General features: G+C 33.5%; 1 protein-coding gene across 6 annotated transcripts in view; it reads left to right on the forward strand.

Moving 5' to 3' along the window:
• Positions 1–22,598, forward strand: part of USP15 (ubiquitin specific peptidase 15) — a 117,003-nt gene that overhangs the window by 35,085 nt on the left and 59,320 nt on the right. For 5 of the 6 annotated variants that reach the window (XM_047787096.1, XM_047787097.1, XM_047787102.1 and 2 more), the window contains exons 4-6: positions 5,227–5,353; positions 12,821–12,966; positions 18,278–18,339. In XM_047787096.1, coding sequence (XP_047643052.1) covers positions 5,227–5,353; positions 12,821–12,966; positions 18,278–18,339 — 335 coding nt within the window. Of the gene's footprint in view, positions 1–4,477; positions 4,553–5,226; positions 5,354–12,820; positions 12,967–18,277; positions 18,340–22,598 lie in introns of those variants that run through there. The other variant, XM_047787098.1, reaches the window with a different exon arrangement.

The following is a 22,598-nucleotide window of genomic DNA, read 5'->3' on the forward strand; positions in this document are numbered from 1 at the left end:
ATCGAGCAATCCCACTCCTGAGTATATATCCAGACAAAACTGTAATTCAAAAAGATACATGCACCTCTATGTTCATAGCAGCACTGTTCAAAACAGCCAAGACATGAAAACATCATAAATGTTCATTGATGAATGGATTAAGAAGAGGTGGTATATATATATACAGTGAAATACTACTCAGCCATAACAAAGAACAAAATAATGCCATTTGCAGTAACATGGATGCAACTAGAGATTATCATTCTAAGTAAGAAAAAGACAAATACCATATGATATTACTTATGTGGAGTCTAAAATATGGCATAAATGATGCTATCTACAAAACAGAAATAGACATAGAGAGAAAACTTGTGGTTTCCAGGGGGTGGGGGGGGGGGACAGACTGGAGTTTGGGAGTAGTAGATGCACACTATTACATTTAGAATGGATAAGCAATGAGGTCCTGCTGTATAGCACAGGGGAACTATATTCAGTCTCCTGGGATACATATGATGGAAAAGAATATTTTTAAAATATATATATGACTGAATCATTTTGCTATACAGCAGAAATTGGCACAACATTGTAAATCAGTCATACTTCAATTAAAAATAATTTTTTAAACAGCCAGGGTATTTTTTTTCAAGTGCAATTTTTAATTTTCTTTGAAAATCACTAATTGTAATTTTCATACCTGTTGAATAAACTAGGAAAAGCATTTCAGTGGATGCAGAAAAAGCATTTGATAAGTAAAATTCAATATCTAGATGTGTTTTTAAAAAAAAAAAAAAAACTAAAAAAGAAAACTAGAAATAGAAACCCCCTGCAAACATATTTAGTGGTAAAATATCCAAAGCTCCCCATCTCAGATTAGGAACAAGATGAAGTTAACTATGTTAGAGGTCTTAGCCAGTGTGGTAATGCAAGGAAAAGAACTAAAAGAGTAAGAGTTGAAAATGAAGAAATAAACTTTTGTAATGTTCTAGAAGACATTACTATTTATGTTGAAAAGTATACTAATAAACCATTAAAATTAATAATTAAGTTTTACAAGGTAGCTGTATGTAGGGTAAATATAGAAAGAACAATTATATATCAGCAACAAGTAAAATTGAATTTTAAAATGTTTACAACAAATCAAAGTACTTAGGTATAAACCTTACAAAAACTACTTTTCTACAATGAAAATTACAAAACAAAAGTGAGCAAATTAAAGAAGACCTGGAGTTCCCATCGTGGCTCAGCGGAAACAAATCTGACTAGTATCCATGAGGACACAGGTTCTATCCCTGGCTTCACTGGCTGTGTTAAGGATCTGGCGTTGCTATGAGTTGTGGTGTAGGTCGCAGATGGGGCTCAGATCTGGCATTGCTGTGGCTGTGGCATAGGCCAGTGGCTACAGCTCCAATTCGGCCCCTAGCCTGGGAACTTCCATATGCCACAGGAGTGGCCCTAAAAAGACCCCCCCCAAAAAAAAAAATTAAAGAAGACCTAGTAATTTAATTATCAAGGGGTCATCAAACTTTTTCTGTAGAAGGCCAGGTAGTAAATATTTTCAGCTTTGTGAGCCAAAGTTGTCACTGTGGAAGCTACTCTTCTCTGCTTTTTTGGTTGCAAAAACCGCCATAGGTGATGCATAAATGCATGGAATTAACTGTTGCAGAAAAATGCTATCTACAAAAATAGATGATTAGTCAGATTTAACCTGTGGTTCATAGTTAGCCTGCTTCTGACATAGATGCTGATTAATTAACATCTACCAACATCATAAAGAGTAGCAACTAGATACTATTTGCATCTTGTTTAGAATATATCTCACCATCTATGATGTAGTCTTAGTAAAAATTGCAAGAATAAAAAGATGAATGATGAGCTTTTTAGTTAAAAGACACGTAAGAGACATCAGTCAGTTACAGTGTATGGCCTTTATTTGGAATCTGATTAAAACAATATATTAAAAATGACGGAGTTCCCATTGTGGCACAGTGGAAATGAATCCGACTAGGAACCAAGATGTTGCACGTTCTATCCCTGGCCTCGCTCAGTGGGTTAAGGATCTGGCGTTGCCATGAGCTGTGGTGTAGGTCACAGATGTGACTCAGATCTCGCATTGCTGTGACTGTGGTGTAGGTCACAGATGTGACTCGGAACTCTCATTGCTGTGGCTGTGGCGTAGGCCGGCAGTTGTAGCTCTGATTCGACCCCCTGCTTAGGACCTCCATATGCGTTGGGTGCGGCCCTAAAAAAAGAAAATAAATAAAAATTACAAATTGAAGTACAAATGAGATAGCAGGGACAGTTTTAATATTGACTGGACATTTAATATTAAGGGATTGATTTTTAATTTTTTAAGTGAAAATGTTGTTAGTGGTTATGTTTGAGTCCTTTTTTATGAAGAAGTACATGCTGAAATATTTGTGTAGAATATCACAAGAAAGATTTAAAATGAATTAATGCCTATGATTTCATAGTTGTGTTTTACTTCTCTACTAGTCTGTTTGTCTTTACCACTAGGTATTCTGACCTTGATTCCAGGGACTAGGTCTGATTCACTTGTGTATTCCTAGCACTAAGTATAGGTACTCAGTAAGTGCTTCAGAAGTGAATGTAGCTAACTCCTCGAAAATAGTAAGTGTCACCATTAGGTCAGTGTTATCAAATTGTTTTAAAGTACCAGGTTTCTTTAGAAATTACTTTCTTTTCTAAGGGGGGAGAGGTGGGCACTCGGAATGAAGTAAAGTTCCTGTGAAACTTTCACATGTTGGTAAAAGGGTGGATTATAATAGGTTTATCACAAATTTTATAGTTTTGGTCAGAATGCTGTCATATTCACACAAAATGAACAAATAGAAATTATGTTTATTTTAATTCAACATATACTTATATTTCACTTAGTAACTCAGTAACAAAACTTAACCTTTATTGTGGCCATGAATTAATGGATTCAAGCACAGATTTTATCTTGTGCTTGCTCCTTATTCATAATGTAGACATTGCAATTCACTTAGAAAAAGACATTTTAGCTGTCATCTAATTCTAAAACATAACAATTATTTCTGATTATTTACCTTCCAGTATTATTTCAAATGAATATTTTAATGATTATAATAATTAGGTAAATATAATTTTGTATCCTCTTTTTTATAAGCCTGTTTTTTCCTTTTACACAGCCATCATAGCCATCATTTAAAATGATTATTTTCAGCACAAACATTTTTATTGAAGGTAGGATACTTTATATAAATAAAAATAAATACAAATACAAATATAAAGGAGATGCTATATGAGCAAATAATATACATATGATCATGATACTAATATATAAATATGCTAATTATTTTTTTCTGCCATGATGCTGTTGTATTCAAGCTTTAATCATTTATATAGTATGGTTCTTTCAAATGAAAATTGTTGGAGGACACACACCTTTAGAAAGACTTGCTTTTTAATACACTACTTTTGGAAATAGTGAAATATCTTGTAAATATAGTAGTAGAATTCTGAGTAGTGATAATGAGGGTTTTAGCAGTGTAAAATATTGTTGAAGAAATAAATGATGAGAAAAATTCTGAATCCCAGTAAAGAGTGGTTTCTGATAATCATGATGCTTTTTCACTGTTAATGGTGATTTCCTTACCATTAAAATCCCGGGTTTTTTCCACGAAAGTATTTATTAGAATTATGAAAGTTAATTCTCATTTTTTTAAAATATACTTGGAAAAAAAATTTTTTAACTTGGAAAAAATTTTAAACTATACTTACTTAGAAAATATATACCTGAATATAAATCATAATGAGGTATTTTCTTTTTTGTTCTTTTATCCTGTTTCTTTATCCCATTACTTGGTATTTGCATTGTTGTTAGTCATTCCATTTTTTTTTTTTTCCAAGTAAAAATGAGGCCTATAGGTACCTCAGTTTTGGCAAACTATCATTGCTTTTGGCAAACTAAAAATTGCTTTATTAATATTGTTATTATTTTAGGATTCTTACTCAAATATGAGTCCCAGAACAGAAATTTCTGATTGATAAAAATATTTGATTCCTAGCTTTTCTACTTAACTATACCTCCAAGTAATCTTATAAAATTAAATGATATATCCTTTGCTTCATTCTTAACTTCAAATAAACATAAAGCAAAATCCTTCAAATAAGATACAAAACAGAATTAGTTAAGGGTTAGTTTATATATTAGTTTGTAAAATAGGTTAATTAACAGAAGTACAGACTGTTGTTTCTTTTAGAAATGTGAATATAACAGGTATAATTAGAAGATGTAAGACAAGTATCTTAAAAATTAGCATTAGATTGGACATTAAATACCAGACAAACTGCATTTGAATTTTTTGAGCTAAAGCAATTTCCCTGCAAGTGAAAGACAGATTTGTAAGTCCCTTACTGAATTGATGCTAAGCTTGTGAGTCCAGCAGTCACTTGGAGCCTCCCTTTTGCCATATTTGTCGAATGTATCACATATCAGGCTGATTACTATTTTCAGAAACAGTATTCATGACTGAAATCCTACTGTTAACCTTTCCTTAGAAGATCAAAAGGAAATATACTTATTCAAAAGGTGACCCTAATATATACATATTTTCTCTTTTTCTGCTTTATTGCTTGCATGTTTAACAGCTTTTTTTTTCACGTGGTATTTGCTCTGAGTGCACATTTAAAGGTCAAACAAATTCGTCTTAGGATGAAAAACTAACATGTCAGTTACAGGGCATAACTCAATATTTTGGCAGCTATAATTTGAAGTTATCATTTTAAAAGATTTATTTTACCATACAGAGTAATTATAGTTGTTGTTAAGTGAAATTGTATAAAACTTAAAATTTTTAAAGATTTTCTGCTTGATATCAAGTACTGAAAGCTAGAAGTATGTTTTTATCTATAATTAGAGCTGTATTTACATTTTGGATGCATTTTATCATTGTAAATACTAAATGTAGTCATTATTTTTAACATACCAAAGTGAATTCTTAGAGTAGCATACTGCCTTTCTAAACTATTCATGTGATTATTCATGTTCTTTTAAAAATTAAAATTCTGCAATATTACTTGCTTTTTAGCTATCCAGTATCTTTTATTTTATATTGATGGGTTTAATAGTTACTATTTTTTTACTATTTTTTTAATTAGAGATCTGTAGTTTTTTTCCTAAAGCTTCTTTAGAGAAATATGTTGCTATTCAAAACAGTGAAATATATTAAGCTATAGCTGACACTGATTTGTTTTGTTTTTTAGGTGGTTGAACAGGGTATGTTTGTAAAGCACTGCAAAGTAGAAGTATATCTCACAGAATTGAAACTCTGTGAAAATGGAAACATGAACAATGTTGTAACTCGAAGATTTAGCAAAGCTGACACAATAGGTAATGCAAGATCCTGTCTCTTTGTTAAAGCTTTGCTTTTAGAAATGTAATTACAGTTCTATTTGCTATATAGAAATTTAAGGATTTATCCTTAGATATTATAGATTTCCAAGTTTGATACAATATATCTTAGCTTAGAATTGAATTATTTATTGTTTATAGATCTACTTTACATTATTAGATGAGTTTAATATTTGTGGGCCGTTTTACTTTTTTTAAAAAAAATAATAATTGTTTTAATTTAGCATTTGAAAATGTGGGTCATGTTTGTAAGGGAATGTAAATTAAAGTAGAACTTTAAATTAAAACTTGCTTAGTGCTCTCTTTGGCAGCACATATACTTAAAAACTTGCTTAGGTAGAACTTTGTCAGGTAATATAATAAATAAATATCAATAATAATAATGCATACCCTCCTTAGCATGGAAAATGGCAGTCGTTTATTTCCTTTTTTCTCTCACTTTATCCTTTGGCCCCTAAATACAATTAAGTAGCTACTTAAACAGCTAGCTTATTAGCATTATAATGACTCACTGATTTTTTTTTATAATGTGTAGATGATGGAATTACAGTATCAAATATAACTCGAAAATTGCTAACTTCTGTATTTTTATATATCTGCCTATTTTTATATAGTTATACATCTGTACATATAAATGTATACTAAAGTGTATGTAAATTTTTAAAATTCTGTTTAAAAGCCACATTTTAATTTTAAGATCAAGAATGTATTGAACAAAGAAAACAAAACTCGGAGAGGAGTTCCCACTGTGGCTCAGCAGTAACCAATCCAACTTTATCCATGAGAATGCAGGTTCGATCCCTGGCCTCGCTCAGTGGGTTAAGTACCTGGTGTTTCTGTGAGCTGTGGTATAGGCCACAGATGTGGCTCTGATCATGCATTGCTATGGCTGTGGTGTAGGCCGGTAGCTGCAGCTCTGATTTGACCCCTAGCCTGGGAACTTCCATATGCTGCAGGTATGGCCATAAAAAGCAAAACAAAACAACTCACAGATGCAGAGAACAGACTGTTGGCTGCCAGATGGAAAGGGCTAGGGGGTTGGGAGAAATGGGTGAAGAGAATTAAGAGCTATAAACTTCGAGTTATTAAATAAAGAAGTCATGAGGATGTAATGTACAGCATGGTGGCTATAGTCAATAATAGGGTCTTAGACATTTGAAAATTGCTAAAAAAGTAAATCTAAAAGTACTTAAATGAGGTAAAAAGTTTTTCTGATTTTGTATGGTGACAGATGGTAACTAGACTTATTGTGGCGATCATTTTGTCATGTATACAAATGTTGAACAATTATGTCATACACCTAAAAGTAATGTTGAATGTCAGTTATATTTCAGATTAAAAAAAGAATGTATTGAATAAAATGTTTTTTAAATAAATGATTATGTATTTAATAACAAAATTGCAGTACGTTTGCAACTCAGAATGAAAATTGTAAAAGGTAGTTATTTTCAGATAAAGTTTTTGGAAAAGAAGATTAATGGTAACAACATTGATCTTGTTGGAAAATGTAAATAGCATAGCAATGTAGAACTCCTCAGCAAAAAAGAGATTAGCAAATTTATCAGTTATAGCACTATATATCCTTGTTGGAACCAGTTATTAAATGTACTTTGTTAAAAGCAAATAAGTATTTCTGAATTGATAAATGCATTTGACTTTCACCATTTAGCCATTTCACTGTAGGAAAATACTTTTAACCAATAATTTTCATGAAATAGAACTATTTTTCAATACCCAATGCTTAGTTAATCCTCTTGTTTTTGCCAAATATTATGTATGAATTTTTTATTTTCCCTTTATTTTGCTAGAACATTTATAAGTTTAGTTGCAGTCTCAGTAAACTCATAGTTATCTTTCTAAAATGAATGCCTAAAATATTAGCATTTCCGTATATAAATGTCATTTTATTACATTAATGTAGGTAAAATACTTCACTTTTGTGCTTGTAGATTTTTGGAACATGTCCAGTAAAGTAAAACATTTCTACATGCTAAGAACAAAGTTTTCAGTATAATGTAAAATTACGGAGTTCCCCATTGTGGCACAGTGGAAACAAATCTGACCAGGAACCATGAGGTTGTGGGTTCGATTCCTGGCCTCGCTCAGTGGGTTAAGGATCCACTATTGCCATGAGCAGTAGTGTAGGTCACAGATGTGGCTCAGATCCTATGTTGCTGTGGCTCTGGTGTAGGCTGGCAGCTGTAGCTCCGATTGGACCCCTGTGGCACCTAGCCTGGGAACCTCCATATGCCACAGGTGCTGCCCTAAAAAGACAAATAAAAATAATAATAATAATAATAATATAAAATTACATGAATCACAATATTAAAACGTACGCTTAATTCAGAAGCTAATTTCTGAAATGTTCAGCTAAATGAAATATAAATAAGAAGCTACCTCTTAAGTGCTTGATGTAGATTGTCTTTTCTAGTTATTTTAAAGTTATTTTCTTTGTTCCTTACCTCATTTCTATAGGAAAATTACATGTATATGTAAGTTATATGAGACAATAAGAAACCTTGTTTTAGGACATGAGTTCACTGCCTAATTTTTTAAAATGCATTTATATGAAGATTTAAGCTTTAATTTCTGAACTCAAAACAACCATTTTGGGTTTTTCACATCAAGTACTAAATAAGAATTTGTCAAGGAAATAATTTGTAAGATTCTCTGCTTGAGGAGTTCCCATTATGGCTCAGCAGTTACAAACCCGACCTTATCCATGAGGATGAAGGTTCGATCCCTGGCCTCGCTCAGTGGGTTAAGGATCTGGTGTTGTCCTGAGCTATGGTGTGGGTCACAGATGTGCCTCTGATCCTGCGTTGCTGTGCCTGTCGCATAGGCCAGCAGCTCCAGCTCTGATTTGACCCCTAGCTTGGGAACTTCCATATGCCACATGTGCAGCCCTAAAAAGCAAAAAAAAAAACAAAAAACAAAAAAAAAACCAAAAAACTCTGCTTGAAAAAGTTTATGATTTGCATAATTTTAATAAGCATGGTTTAAATTTACTCATCCTAAAAAAATATATAAATTTACTAATACTTAAAAACACAACATACTTTGGATATATGCCTTTAAATTGATTATGAATAAATTTTTGTATAGATAAAATTTCTTGTTAGAAAAAAATTTTCAAATGGTGTCATCAATATTTTCATGGATTAAACAGTTTTGGGGGTAAAGAAAATGGAATGGAAAATATCATAATAGAAAATAACCTTTATGTTTATACCAGATCATAATTTCTTACTGTGAGTCCTAGTTTTAAAAATTTGAAAATCTGTATTAAAGCTAGTTTGTTTTCTAAGCAAAAGTTTTGCAAAAATTAAAATTTCTAGTCAGGAGTTTTAGAAACTTGATGGTTATCATTTAAAGACTTCATGGTTATAGCTAACAACTGTAGTTAGCATTTGTTGAATATTTACTATGTTTTAGGCACTTTACAGGAAATTTCTTACTTAAACCTCAAAATTACTGTACCCTCATCTTAAAGGTGATAAAGCCTAGACTTGGATTAAGTAACCTACCCAGGTTCACCTGATACCAAGTGATAGAGCTAGTATTTTAACTCCTTAACCAGGGCTCTTGTACTAGAGTCTCATTTTTTAATTGCTGCCTTACACAATCTGTGCAAGTGCTAATCAGGTTGATTTTGTTTTTCTATAGGAAATGAGTTTTGAAACAATAAAGAATTTGATAAAAGAAATATGAGATGCATATTTTCCCTGTGTTTTTTAAAAATCTTCATTAAAAATGATCAAAATAGCTATGTACATGTCATATAGCTATACAAATTATATAACAGAATTAAGAAATATAAGCACCTATTTTTTGTTTTTACCAAATTAATGAAATGTTCCATTTTCAGCTAGTAATGCATTGATTTATAATAAAGGTGATAATATCCATAGGTAGCATATAAATAATTTACCATGTTCAGAGCAAACAAAATACTTTGCTTTTTTTTTTTTTTTTTTTGTCTTTTCAGGGCTGCATCCACAGCATATGGAGGTTCCCAGGCTAGGGGTCTAATCGGAGCTGTAGCCGCTGGCCTGCACCAGAGCCACAGCAACGCCAGATCTGAGCCATGTCTGCAACCTACATCACAGCTCACGGTGATGCCAATCTGTAACCCACTGAGCAAGGCCAGAGATCGAACCTACAACCTCATAGTTCCTAGTTGGATTCGTTAACCACTGAGCCACGAAGGGAACTCCAAAGTACTTTGTCTTTTGATATTTTTCTTCCTAAATTGATATATTTGGGAACTGAACATGTTCCAATATGAAAGATAAAATTTTTTTTAAGGTATCACTGAAAAAATAATTTTTAGAAAATTTGAAAACTGCTTTATGTTTATAAAATTTATTAATAGAATTGCTTAACTTAGTAAATATTCCTACTAGAAATGTTTGTCACAATAACTTTATTATCGGTGTTAATTTTTTTTAACCTCTGTATGCCTTTCATTAACTGCCTATATAGAGGCAGATTAATATATAGAAAATATACACGTGTTCTCAGTACTTTGACATTCTCACTCCAGTGATCTTGATTTGTACCCTAAATCAATCCCCAATTCCTGTGTATATATAACCTAGACTGTTATTATCTGTAACTGTACTTGCCAAATCTCAATTTAAGCTAACTGCTTTCTGGCTACCACTTCCTCTGCTCCTGTTCTCCCTTGAGCCCACTACACCTACAGCTCCCTGGGCTCTGCTTCCATGATGGTCTCTTAATTACTTCTATGTTGATAAATCCAATGGTCAGAGCCCTCTATTTCTTAACCTGCCATACTTACTTTTCCATCTAGAAGTATTTTCACATAGCTGCCAGGGCACAAGTTCTCACTGACTATATCTGCTTAAAGTTCTTTATAAGATCCTCTTCATATTTCTGACCTCAAAATATCAGTATCGTAGGCTTAGTCCTTGAGTCTCCTTTCTTTCCTTGGTGATTTTTATTAGTCTTGAGCCTTTTCTGGATGTATTCATATCTTATATTTCCCACTCAAACTCTTCCTTAATTCCAATTTCCACCATTCCATATTTTCACGTGTCTGTTAAGAATCTAACTGCCTTCCCCCTAAAACCTACTGCTCTGTCATTTTTTTTTCCCTGAGTAATCTTTACTTGCATTCTTCTAATTGCTCAAACCAAAACCCTTAGTATCATGCTGATTCTCTTGTATATCTCACCCTGCTTATAGTATAGAAACATAGCTTGTAAGCAGTTCCTTCAGAATCTGTTCTCAGTCTGACCATTTAACATTGCTTCTTCCACTGTTACTACTTGGTTCGGGTTTCTGCAGTAGCCTAGTCTCCCACCCTTGACATCCTGCAGTTTGTTCTTCACTAACAGTGAAAGTAAATGTTTAAAATGTCAGTTGAGTCATGCTACTTCTCTGTTTAATATTTTTCAATGGCTTCCCTTCTTACTCAGATAAAATACAATACTTTCATAACTCACTAAATTCTATATGATCCTTCATGAGTGTGTTTATGGTCTTATTTCCACCTTGCTAATTCCACTTCAGCCACGTTGGTGTACCATGTTGTACTCAAACATGCCAAATACATTCCCATCTCAGACTCTTTGCATCACCCTTTTCAAAACTCAATGAAAGGAATATTTCCATATGTGTTTGTATATATTATGTATGTAAATATGTAGGTATTAATAGAAAAAAATGCCTGAAATAAGAAATACCAAAATGTTACTGGTGTTTATCTCTAGGTGGGCATTATATTTGTATTTGTATTTTCTGAATTTTTGCGATAAGCAAGATTTATGTCTTTAATCAGGAGAGAGGTATTTATTTTTATAGAAAGACTAAAATGACCTCATTTCCTTGGCTTCTTCCTCCATCCTCCTTCCTAGGTAATTTCCTGGTTTTTGGGGTTTTTTTTTGTTTTTTGTCTTTTTGCCTTTTGAGGGCCATTCCTGCAGCATATGGAGGCTCCCAGGCTAGAGGTCCAATCGGAGCTATAGCCACCGGCCTACGCCACAGCCATAGCAACACGGGATCCAAGCTGCGTCTGCAACCTACACCATAACTCACAGCAATGCCGGATCCTCAACCTGAGCAAGGCCAGGGATTGAACTTGGAATCTCATGGTTCCTAGTCGGATTTGTTTCCACTGCGCCACGACAGGAACTCCATTTTTCTGTTTCTTGAACTGAGTAGTGCTTACACAGGTGCATCCACTTTGGAAATTTATCATTGTATACTGATGACTTGTGCATTTTTCTGTACACATTTACACTTCAATTAAAAAATCAACCCCAGTAAAACAGGAAGCAGTACTGTCAGCATATTTATCTAATATAGCTATTTTGATATTATGACTAATTTGCTTTAAGTTTTGAGATATACTGTAATATTTACTGCTTATTTAATGCCCTTAGCAAACTCATTGACTGTAAGACTATTTAAAAATATAAGATGCTAAGTAGAATATAAACAGTGTTATTGGATTAAGTTTATTTATGTAGGATAGGTGTAAGTTTTTCTATTTTTTAAGAGAAGATATTATCAGGTTTAGGTTTTTTAAAATAATGTTTTGTCCAAAACCAACCAAGTAGTCTAAAATTTAAAGTACTTTATATTTCTTCCTATGTTATGAAATATTTTAACTATAGTTTTCTCGAGTAAGTTTTCTAAGTTATTGACCAGAATTTGACAAATATAGTAGTATTTTCTAATACCTCTTTCTTGATGTTTAAGTATTTCAAAGATTCATATCAGTATGGTACTGACACTTAATTACTTAATTACTCACAAACATGTAGATACTCTGTTTTATGTCATAGCAGATTGAGCTGTTCAAGTTTAAAAAAAAAAATCCAAAGATAATTGGTTTAGAAATAAGGAAAATACGTGGATTTTACTTGGAAACAAGAAATTTTGTCCAATACAGACAACTCTTCAAGGAAGGCACTTTTCTTTATGTCCCTATATTCTATTTAGTTTTAGTGAGCTCTTCAAATTGTAAATTGTATTCAACTTAATATAAATTATACTTAAATTGGTTATATTATAATTGAAATTTTTTTCCATCTGTGGCATCTCTGAGTCATACTTTAATTCCTAACTGCAACGTATCATGACAAAATTGATTGTATAATGTGTAAAAAGTTAAAGTTCATCCTGTACACCGTAAATTATATTTTAGTGTTATATGATTGAACTCTTACCATTTGAGATCTTAATTTCCCCAAGTAATCATCTGTCAGAGTTATAATTATTGTTTTGTTCCTAAAAGGTATACCTGGTCTTAAAAACTTTATTGTTTTTTATATTTTTCCTCTGTAATTGTTCATCAATTCTTGTTATTATATCAGTATTTTAAATTTAGAATTCTTATGCTAATGAGCACTTAGCTCTGTGTGGTAAATTTTAAAATATTTATTATATTTATATATCTTTCCTCCTTAAATCTAGATACAATTGAAAAGGAAATAAGAAAAATCTTCAATATTCCAGATGAAAAGGAGACCAGATTGTGGAACAAATACATGAGTAATACATTTGAACCACTGAATAAACCAGACAGCACCATTCAGGATGCTGGTTTATACCAAGGACAGGTATTGTTTAGCAGTACTGTTTATTTTAAGCATACTATACATGAAGCTTTTTGGAGTCACAAACTTTATGGCTATCCTGACAGTCTATAAGGGTTCTACTGTCTTAGGTTTCCTCTTTTTTATTTTATTTTTTTTAGCCATGCCCCCATCACATGGAAGTTCCCTGGCCAATATCGAACCCACACCACACCAGTAACCAGAGCCACAGCAGTGACAATGCTGAATCCTTAACCCACTGAGCCACCAGGGAATTCCCTTGGTTTCCTCTTTCTAACTCATCTCTTTGTCCCTGCTTGTCACTGTTTATAACTTCTTCTCTCCTTAAGCTTGAGAATAACCTACTTTTTAAAAGAAAGTTATTTTCCATCAAAAAAAAATAGTATAAAAAGGGGTCAGCAAACTTTTTGTAAAGGATTAAATAATAAATATTTTTGGCCTATTGGTCCATATGGTCTCTGTCTACTACAACTTAGCCATTGTCGTAGCAAGGAAGTAGCCATAAACAATATTTAAACAAAATGGATATGGCTCTGTTCCAACAAACTTTATTTACAAAAGTGGTCAATGAGCTAAGTAAGCTGTAATTTGCCAACCCCTTCTAGAAGTTATCAGCCCCCACTTTGGTCTGTCTTCATAATAAAATCCAAAGAAATGAATGTGTTGAGAAATGAAGATATTTAGACACAATCAGCAAGTCCTACTTTTTAGCTTTTAAATATCTCTTTAATTAATGTCTCTGTTCCATTCCCAGTCCTTATCTTTCTTTAACCTGTGAATAAATTCCTCTGCTTGTTTTTCATGTCCACTCTCAATCTTCCATATTTCTGTTAGAATACTCTTTCTAAAATATAAACCTTATTATTTCCTTTTCATAAACCTTTTTTCGCTCCGTAACAATTGTAAAGTCCAGCAACCTTAACACAGTATGCAAGTGACAATTTATCCTTTTGCATAGGCTTCCAGCATCTTTAGATTATTCCTGCTTTGTGATTTACACTCTAACAGTACCAAACTGAATAATTTAGAGTCCCCTAAGCCTGCTGTGCTTTTCCATACGCCTGTGCTTTCATATATGTTGTTACATCTGCCTGTTGTACCCTTCTCCCCAGTCCCTGTGTTCATCCAGAAAAAAGTCCTTTTAAACATCCTGATAGTTAAATTTAAATTAAGCATCCCATCCTATCATGTAGTCTAACCAGATCAAGTTATTCATCCTTCAAATTCCAACTCAAATGTCACATCATATTTCTTTAGCCTTTCTTGATCTGTTTATCTCAATATCTAGTTGAAATACAGGATTTCTTTTTTTACTTTGGAGAAAAAATTTCTTTCTTAACTTCCATAATTATTTACATATATATGTCTTTTGTATCATTTATTATACTACAGTTATTTATACTTTAAGCTCCCCAACTAGACTATGAGGTCCTTGTTTTGGTTGGACTTTGTGTCTTGTTTATTTTTATTTTAGTACCTAATACACAGGCTGCTTCTCCAATATATGGAAGTTTTTGTTCTGTTTTATTTAAAACTTCTATTGATATGTAATACAAACTATTTAAAAATTCAGCGGAACAGAGGGAAATTAATTTTTAGCAAATACCTACTATATATCAAGTATCGTACTAGGTTATAAAACAGTGATTTTCAGACTTTTTTTGTAGTTCTAGTCCTAAGTGAAATCTTATAAAATCTATTATGTATTACAGTTAAAATGAATTATCCATTCTGGTTAGTCAACACTCCCCTCCCTAGCCAGCCAACTGTCTCTCTCTCTCTTTTTTTTTTTTTGGTCTTCTTGCCATTTCTTGGGCTGCTCACGTGGCATGTAGAGGTTCCCAGGCTAGGGGTCTAATCAGAGCTGTAGCCTCCGGCCTATGCCAGAGCCACAGCAATGCAAGATCCGAGCCACATCTGCAACCTACACCACAGCTCATGGCAACGCCAGATCCTTAACCCACTGAGCAAGGCCAGGGATAAAACCCACAATGTCATGGTTCCTAGTCGGATTCATTAACCGCTGCGGCACGACGGGAACTCCCAATCTTTTCTTTCTGTCTTCTGATAGACATACACTTCTTTGCTTGGTTATCATCTATCAGGAGTACAATTCAAAATATTCAGGATTTCCTCTTTAAATCTTGCCAGGAATCGAGTCTATGTAATGGCTCTTAATCTACCTGTCACATACACTAGACAACCAAGGCTTAGAGAATATAAGTAATTTGATATTTTTGATATGAATGCATTAATCAGGATGCACATAACATTATTAAGTATCTTTAGAGGCATTTGATATTTTGAAATAGGAATGGTTCAAAAAAATATTCATTAAATTTTCCAGATTTTATACCAGTTCTGACTGATGATAAATGAACCAAACTGTCTTGGACTTAAAAGTTTTTTTTTTGTTTTGTTTTGTTTTTTGCTTTTTTAAGGCTGCACTTGAGGCATATGGAAGCTCCCAGGCTAGGGGTCAAATCGGAGCTACGGCTTCTGGCTTATGCCACAGCAGCATGGAATCTGAGCCACGTCTGCAACCTACACCACAGCTCACGTCAATGCTGGATCCCTGATCCACTGAGCAAGGCCAGGGATCGAACCCACATCCTCATAGATACTCGTTGGATTGGTTTCCACTGAGCCAAGACAGGAACTCCCAGAATTTTTATTTTAACTGAGATTGAAAATACCCTCTTCAGAAAGTGAGACAGATACATTATTGAAGAATTTGCCTCCCCAAATAGGTAGTCTTTAGCTCTCTTCCTGTGTGTGTGTGTTCAATTTAATTAAATCTTTTAAGGAATATTTTCATGTTGAATTAAAGTCTTAATCATGAGCAAAATTTTATCAGAAAATGATATATTCAAAGAAAGGAATAAATTTTAACATTTCTGGTAGCATTCAACATTAATATCTGTGACTGTAAAAACAAAGGGAATTTTAAGTACAAATACAACTAGGAATTAAAGTGTTATAGTTACACTTGCTTTTTTTCCTTTTTTTGGGGTGGGGGTGGGGGTTGCACCTGTAGCATATAGAAGTTCCCAGGCTAGGGTTCAAATTGGAGCTGCAGCTGCCAGCCTGTGCCACAGCCAGAGCAATGCCAGATCTGAGCTGCATCTGCGACCTATACCACACACAGCTCACGGCAACATTGGTTCTTTAACCCACTGAGTGGGGGCAGGGTTTGAGCCGGCATCTTCATGGATCCTAGTTGGATTCATTGTTGCTGAGCCACAGTGGGACCTCCTATAGTTAAACTTTAAAGTCACTGATTTCAGCCTAGAACCTTTCTTTAAAAAAACAAACCCAGACACTGTTACTAAATAACTTTGAGGTTTTCTGTAGCTAAAGTCTTCTCTTTTAAGTCTTCCTAGAGAAGTAGTTCATATATATGTATGTGCGTGTGTGTGTATGTCTGTATATAATGTATATAAAGTTTCTTTGTAGAGATGATTGTATAGTTGTAGTATAAATTTAATGTTATAAATCTGTAAAAAAAAATATAGATGTGTGACTATATCAGAATGGTATCAGGAGTTACTATTGTGGCTCAGCAGGCTAAGAACCTGACACATAGCGTCTTTGAGGATGCGGGTTTGATCCCTGGCCTCACTCAGGGGATTAAGGATCCAAGGTTGCCACAAGCCATGACATAGGTCGCAGATGCAGCTGCAATTCAATCTCTAGCCCAGGAACTTCCATATGCCCCAGATGTGGCCATAAAAAGAGAAAAAAGAATGATATAAGAAAATTGAGCATAATGGTTAATTATCTATGTTAGGTAGGGAGAGGAATATGATCAGAGAGGGGTAAGGATGGCAGGTGTACAGTGCACTTATTCTTTATATGTTATATATACTTCATGTATGTTTTTCGAATGTAGGAAATAGTAATTTTGTTAAAAATACAACTTTAGTATTAGCACACTTTTTCAACAGCACAATTCCATCAGTTATTTAAATCAGTGTTTCGTTGTTATATGTGTTTTGAAACTGTCTTATATTTTACATGGTTAAGATCCAGATGCCAACTTATAAATTGCCTGAAACATAACAGTCCACAAAAGTATATTACTGAGAGTATGTAAAGTATATTACAAAATTGCAACTAAGAAAAAAGAATTAATGAAACTGAGTATATTCAAATATAGAATATATTCAAATTTGTAATGCCTTGACTTCAAGGCATGTTTTTCTGTATTATAGTTTTCCTGTGGAAACTTAGATACTAACTCGTTGAGATTATCACATATATCTTTTGAAAATTAATTATTTTGGTTAGTTTTCTTTGCGCAGACCCACCCCTAGTAAAAACTAGAAGAAAGCCCTCTTTTTTAGACTGGAAGGTACGAAAAAAGATCCTGGGATGTTTTAAAATAAAGTATGGAGTTCCCATTGTGGCTCAGCAGTAACAAACCCGACTAGTATCTATAAGGATGCAGTTCGATCCCTGGCTTCGTTCAGTGTGTTAAGGATCCTGGCATTGCTAAGAGCTATGGTGTAGGTTGCAGATGCAGCTTGAATCTGGCATGGCTGTGGCTGTGGCGTAAGCTGGCAGCTGTATCTCTGATTAGACCTCTAGCCTGGAAATTTCTGTATGCCACAAGTGCAGCCCTAAAAATAAAAATAAAATAAAATATAGTTCACCTTAGCCTTTACTTTTCATTTATTAGGGGCGTCTTTTGTTTATGCTTACTGTGCTTCAGTGGAGAACTTCATTCTGGTTCTCACACAGGTGTCTTTAACATTTATATATTAAAAGATTTTATAATTTTCACCATAATAATGTAAATAGCTTTTCAAAGCCCCAATACATTATGTAAAATCTATAATTTGGATTACCTTTGTCACTGTTCCTCAGTATTTGCATAATAATAGCTGAAATCATACATCAGTATGTTTAACAACAACTCTAACCATTTATTCAGCATCTGTTTTTTTTGCAGAGTATTTTTACAAGCTAAAAATATAAAAGAAATAGCATAATCCCTAAACTTGAGTTTATAGTCCATTTACTTGTTTTAATCTTTTTTATGCTTGAAGTCATAGAACCTGTGATTTTCCTCATAGTTCCTTACTGTCTTTCCTTCTGACTGCCATTGCTGACTTGTTTTATTTAAGGTCTTTTTGTCTCTCTTGCCCATCTTTGTAATCAAAATGCAAATACCTCTTCATGTTGTCTTCTGTGTCCTTTAAGTAATCACAGAGTTACTTTGCTTTCTTAGCATATATAACTAATCTTCTGAAGCTATTTTAACCTCAGGGTTGAGAAAAAAAAAAAAACTCTTATTGTGTCATATTTGCAGGTGTTAGTGATAGAACAGAAAAATGAAGATGGAACATGGCCAAGGGGTCCTTCTACACCTAAGTAAGTGCTCCCAGTTTTTATGGCCTAATGCATGATTTTGAAGCTTTGTTTTCAGATACTAAAATCAAGAATGATAGAAGAACCTAATTGTATATTGCAAATATATAACTTGTTTATATATATAACATATATGTTATATATACATATATGTTTTGTCTTTTTAGGGTGGCACCTGTGGCATACGGAGGTTCCCAGGCTAGGGGTCAAATTGGAGCTGTAGCCACCGGCCTACGCCACAGCCACAGCAACGCTGGATCTGAGCTGCATCTGTGATCTGCACCATAGCTCAAGGCAACGCCAGATCCTTAACCCACTGAGTGAGGCCAGGGATTGAACCTGCATTCTCATGGATGCTAGTCAGGTTCGTTAACTGAGCCATGATGGGAACTCCACCTTCTTTATATTTTAATATTCTCAGTATAGAAGTTATTTAAAGTTGTCCTTAAATTAATATGCTATTTATTTAAAAGGCTTTCAATTCTAAGCTCTTTTAGAATAAGGTATGGTATAAATACATTATAAATGAGGTTGTGCATTATCTAATACAATCAAATTACTATTAAACATTTTACTTAATATTTTTCAAACTTTTTTGTGATACTTGTAAAGTGTCTCTTGAAGCTCTTTATCAAAATGAGTCTGATGTGAAAGGAAAACTTTTATTTATTTAATTAAATATTTGGAATATGAAAGCACAAATAGAGATAGAGGAGTTTATGAGTTAACTTTTGAAGTAGTAATGAAGAATAAAAGAAATGGAAATCTTTTAAACATTGTTTTGTTCAACTGTAGGAAGAACACTTATCTACCCTCTTACAGTCTTGTTAACTATAGCCATGTTATTGTAGAGCACGTCTCTAAAATTTATTTATTTTGTATAACTGAAACATTATTCTTGTTGAATAGTAACTCCGCATTTCTCTCTTCCCCCAGCCTCTGGGAACCACTATTCTACTCTGAATTCTCTGAGCTTGACTAGCTTAATAACCTCCAATAAATGGAATCATAGAGTATTTGTCCTTCTGTGATTGGCTTACTTTACAAACCATAATATCCCTCAGTTTCATCCATGTTATCACATATGGCACAATTTCCTTCCTTTTTTAAGGCTGAATAATATTTCATTGTGCATATATACCATATTTTCTTTATCCAGTTATCCATCAGTAGACATTTAAGTTGTTTCCATTATTGTGAATATTGTAAATTTTACTGTAAAGTTCACCTTAGGAGTGCAGATGTGTCTTCAAGATACTATTTTTTTTAATTATATACCCAGAAGTAAAATTTCTAGATCACGTGGTAACTCTGTTTTAATTTTTTGAGGAATTTTCGTACTTCTTTTCATAGTGGCTGCTCCATTTACATTTCCACCAATAATGTACAAGGTTTCCAGTTTCTCCACACCCTTGCTAGCGTTTGTTATCTTTTGTTCTTTTTATAATAACCATCCTAACAAGTGTGGGGTGGTATCTTGTTGTGGTTTGATTTGCATTTCCCCAAACATTACTGTTACTGAGCATCTTTTTAATAGACCTCTTACCCGTTTGTATGCCTTTTTCGTAGAAATGTCTATTCAGATAAGTTGTAGGCCCATGTTTTAATCTGGTTATTTGGAGGTTTTGCTGTTGAATTGTAGGAGTTTCTTACATATTTTGGATATTAGCCCCTTATCAGATAGGTGGTTTAAAGATTTAAAAATAAGACCTGACTCTATAAATCTAGAAGAAATCTTAAGGGGAAGCTTCATGACATTGGTTTAGGCAGTGATTTCTCAAATATGACACCAAAAGTAATAATAGACAAAAGGGACTGCATCAAACTAAAAAGTTTCTGTATAGCAAAGGCAACACTGGAAGGCAGTATACCAAATGGGAGGAAATATTTTTAAGAGTTTTAGGATTATGAGAGCCACACTCCATTATCAAAAACACTTAGAAGTAGTTGTATTTGAATATTTAGACTTTGTAAACCTTTAAGAAGTAGTATGGCACATGTGCCACCTAGAGTTTACTTTTTCCATACAGTCCAAGGGGACGCTCATAATTAAGTACATTAATATTCAGCAAGTATTCACACTGAGTGGGATAAATGAGAAAGAATATCAATAGCCGTGTATCAGTTCAGGTTAGATTGCCCTCAAGTGAATTGTGAAAAATTTTTTTTAATTTTTAAAGTTTTTTTTTTAGACCTTTTGGAATTTCAGACTTTCTCTCTTATTTTGTTTGTTGTTGTTGGGTTTTTTAGACAAAAAGCACTTTATTTAACCAAAAAAAGAGGTGGCGGGCAGAGTTAGGAAAGCACAGTGGGCCTGTAGAAAACTATTTTATTTTACAATTCTGTTTTCTTTATTTAAAAAAAAAAGGAAGAAAAAAACCCAAAACAACACAAAGATTGTAATTTCCAGTCATTACCAGGCTTTTAAAACAAAGATCAAATATCTGCTTCAAAACTCTATGGGGAGAGAGAGACAACGCCCAGCAGACATGGGGAGGTTTTGTTATTTATTTGTGAAGTTAAAAATGAGCGATAAAAAGTAAAAACTGTCATACAATTTTTTGTTTGTTTTATTCTAATTTGTTTTTAGTTTCAATATCCTCTTGAATAGATGAAGCACAGTAGACCAGTCCTGGAAATGAGGCTTGCGGAGGGACCGCAAGGGAGGAGAGCTGGGGTGGAAGGAGGAGCAGAGAGGCTGAGGGATTGCCTGATGAGGGGCAGAGGCTCTTTTTCCTGCAGTATCAATCCTGGTCCAAGCAGTGTTCCAACTCTAACTTAAAAAAAATATATCAAAAGTGACTTTTTTTTCCTTTTTAAAAGTTTGTTTTAAAAAGATGAAGAGGGCCAATTATGGTAGTAAGAAATGAATGAATTGCTTTTTCCTGAAAGAGGCAGTTTAAGGAAGTGTTGGGGGGACAGATTTTCTGATAAGAGATTGTGAATTTATGTTTCAAAATCCTTAAAATAATGATTCTTAAACTAAATAATTTAGTAATTGCTAGCCTAGCTAATAAAAGAGAGAACGACCTGCCTCTTGATTTTCTTCAAAACTAAAATGCACCTTTAGTGAGTGGTTCTCTGTGTAAGTTTTTTAATGGGAATGTGCCCAAGTATATTAATTACATTTTATTTGTACTCCACTTAGTTTCAGTCTGTCAGTGCGGTAGGTAGAAATAATAGTGGTGAGATCTTTAAAATGAGATAAACTTTAAAACATATAGTTGAGAGAAAAAATAAGAAAATGAGATTTAGCTCAATATTATGTAGGTAAACTTAGAACATACTACACAAAAATATAATATTTAGGAGCATTGAGAAAGCACCTACAGTGGAGGAAGATGCAGATTAAGAAGAAAAAAAGTTTGAAGAGTTATCATTTGCTTTTATTTATATGTATAAAATTGAAGTAAGGATGCAGGTTCTTTTTTGTGGATAAATGCCAGCTTTTTAAAAAAAAAAAAAAAAGTGGCATTCTGTGTATTCATTGAAGTCACGTTATAAGCACATGTAACTTAGACAAATTCATCTCCAGCAGAGTGCATGTAATTTTAAGATCCTCAGAAAGAAACTTAAAGATATTAAGATACAGGACTGTCTGTTCTATATGCTTACAATTGTCATATCTGTCAGAAGGCAACCCTTGATCTTCAGCATGTTATGAAGATGCTAGTTCTAATAAACAGCACTAACCTGGGAGCTGTCCAGTGCTCGTACTACTTAACATATACCCGTTTCCTGCATAGAGCATCAAAAGCCAAAGAAAAATCATTAAAAGCTATAAAATGAAGGAAGAATCACCTGTTGAGTTTGTTAAAACAGTTTCCTAAGTCCCATCCCCAGAATTTCTGACTCAATAGATCGGGGTAAGGCTGGTGAATTTAATTTCCGATAAGCTCACGGGTGTTTTTAATGTTGTTGGTCTGAGTATCACACTTTGAGAAATTCTGTAGGTAATGTTTCTTACTATGTATTATGTGAACCAATATAGGCAGCAGCTTCCAAAGCCCTCCCCTGAGACCATTAGAATATAGATCTTTATGAGGGGCTCAGGAATCTGCTGGGGTTTTTTCTTTTTCTTTTTTTTCTTTTTTTTTTTTTTTTTTGGTGCTGCTTATGAGTAAGAAAATGTAAGAATAATGCTACAGTAGTTATATGTTCACTAAAAGAAAACATGTTAGAATCTAAGTGTCTGACTTCTCTTTATCAGTGAAAACAAATACCTTTATTGTTCTGAAGGCCCTAAAATCATACTATGCCCA

Source organism: Phacochoerus africanus, chromosome 7 (assembly GCF_016906955.1).
Source record: "Phacochoerus africanus isolate WHEZ1 chromosome 7, ROS_Pafr_v1, whole genome shotgun sequence".
Lineage (NCBI taxonomy): Eukaryota > Metazoa > Chordata > Mammalia > Artiodactyla > Suidae > Phacochoerus > Phacochoerus africanus.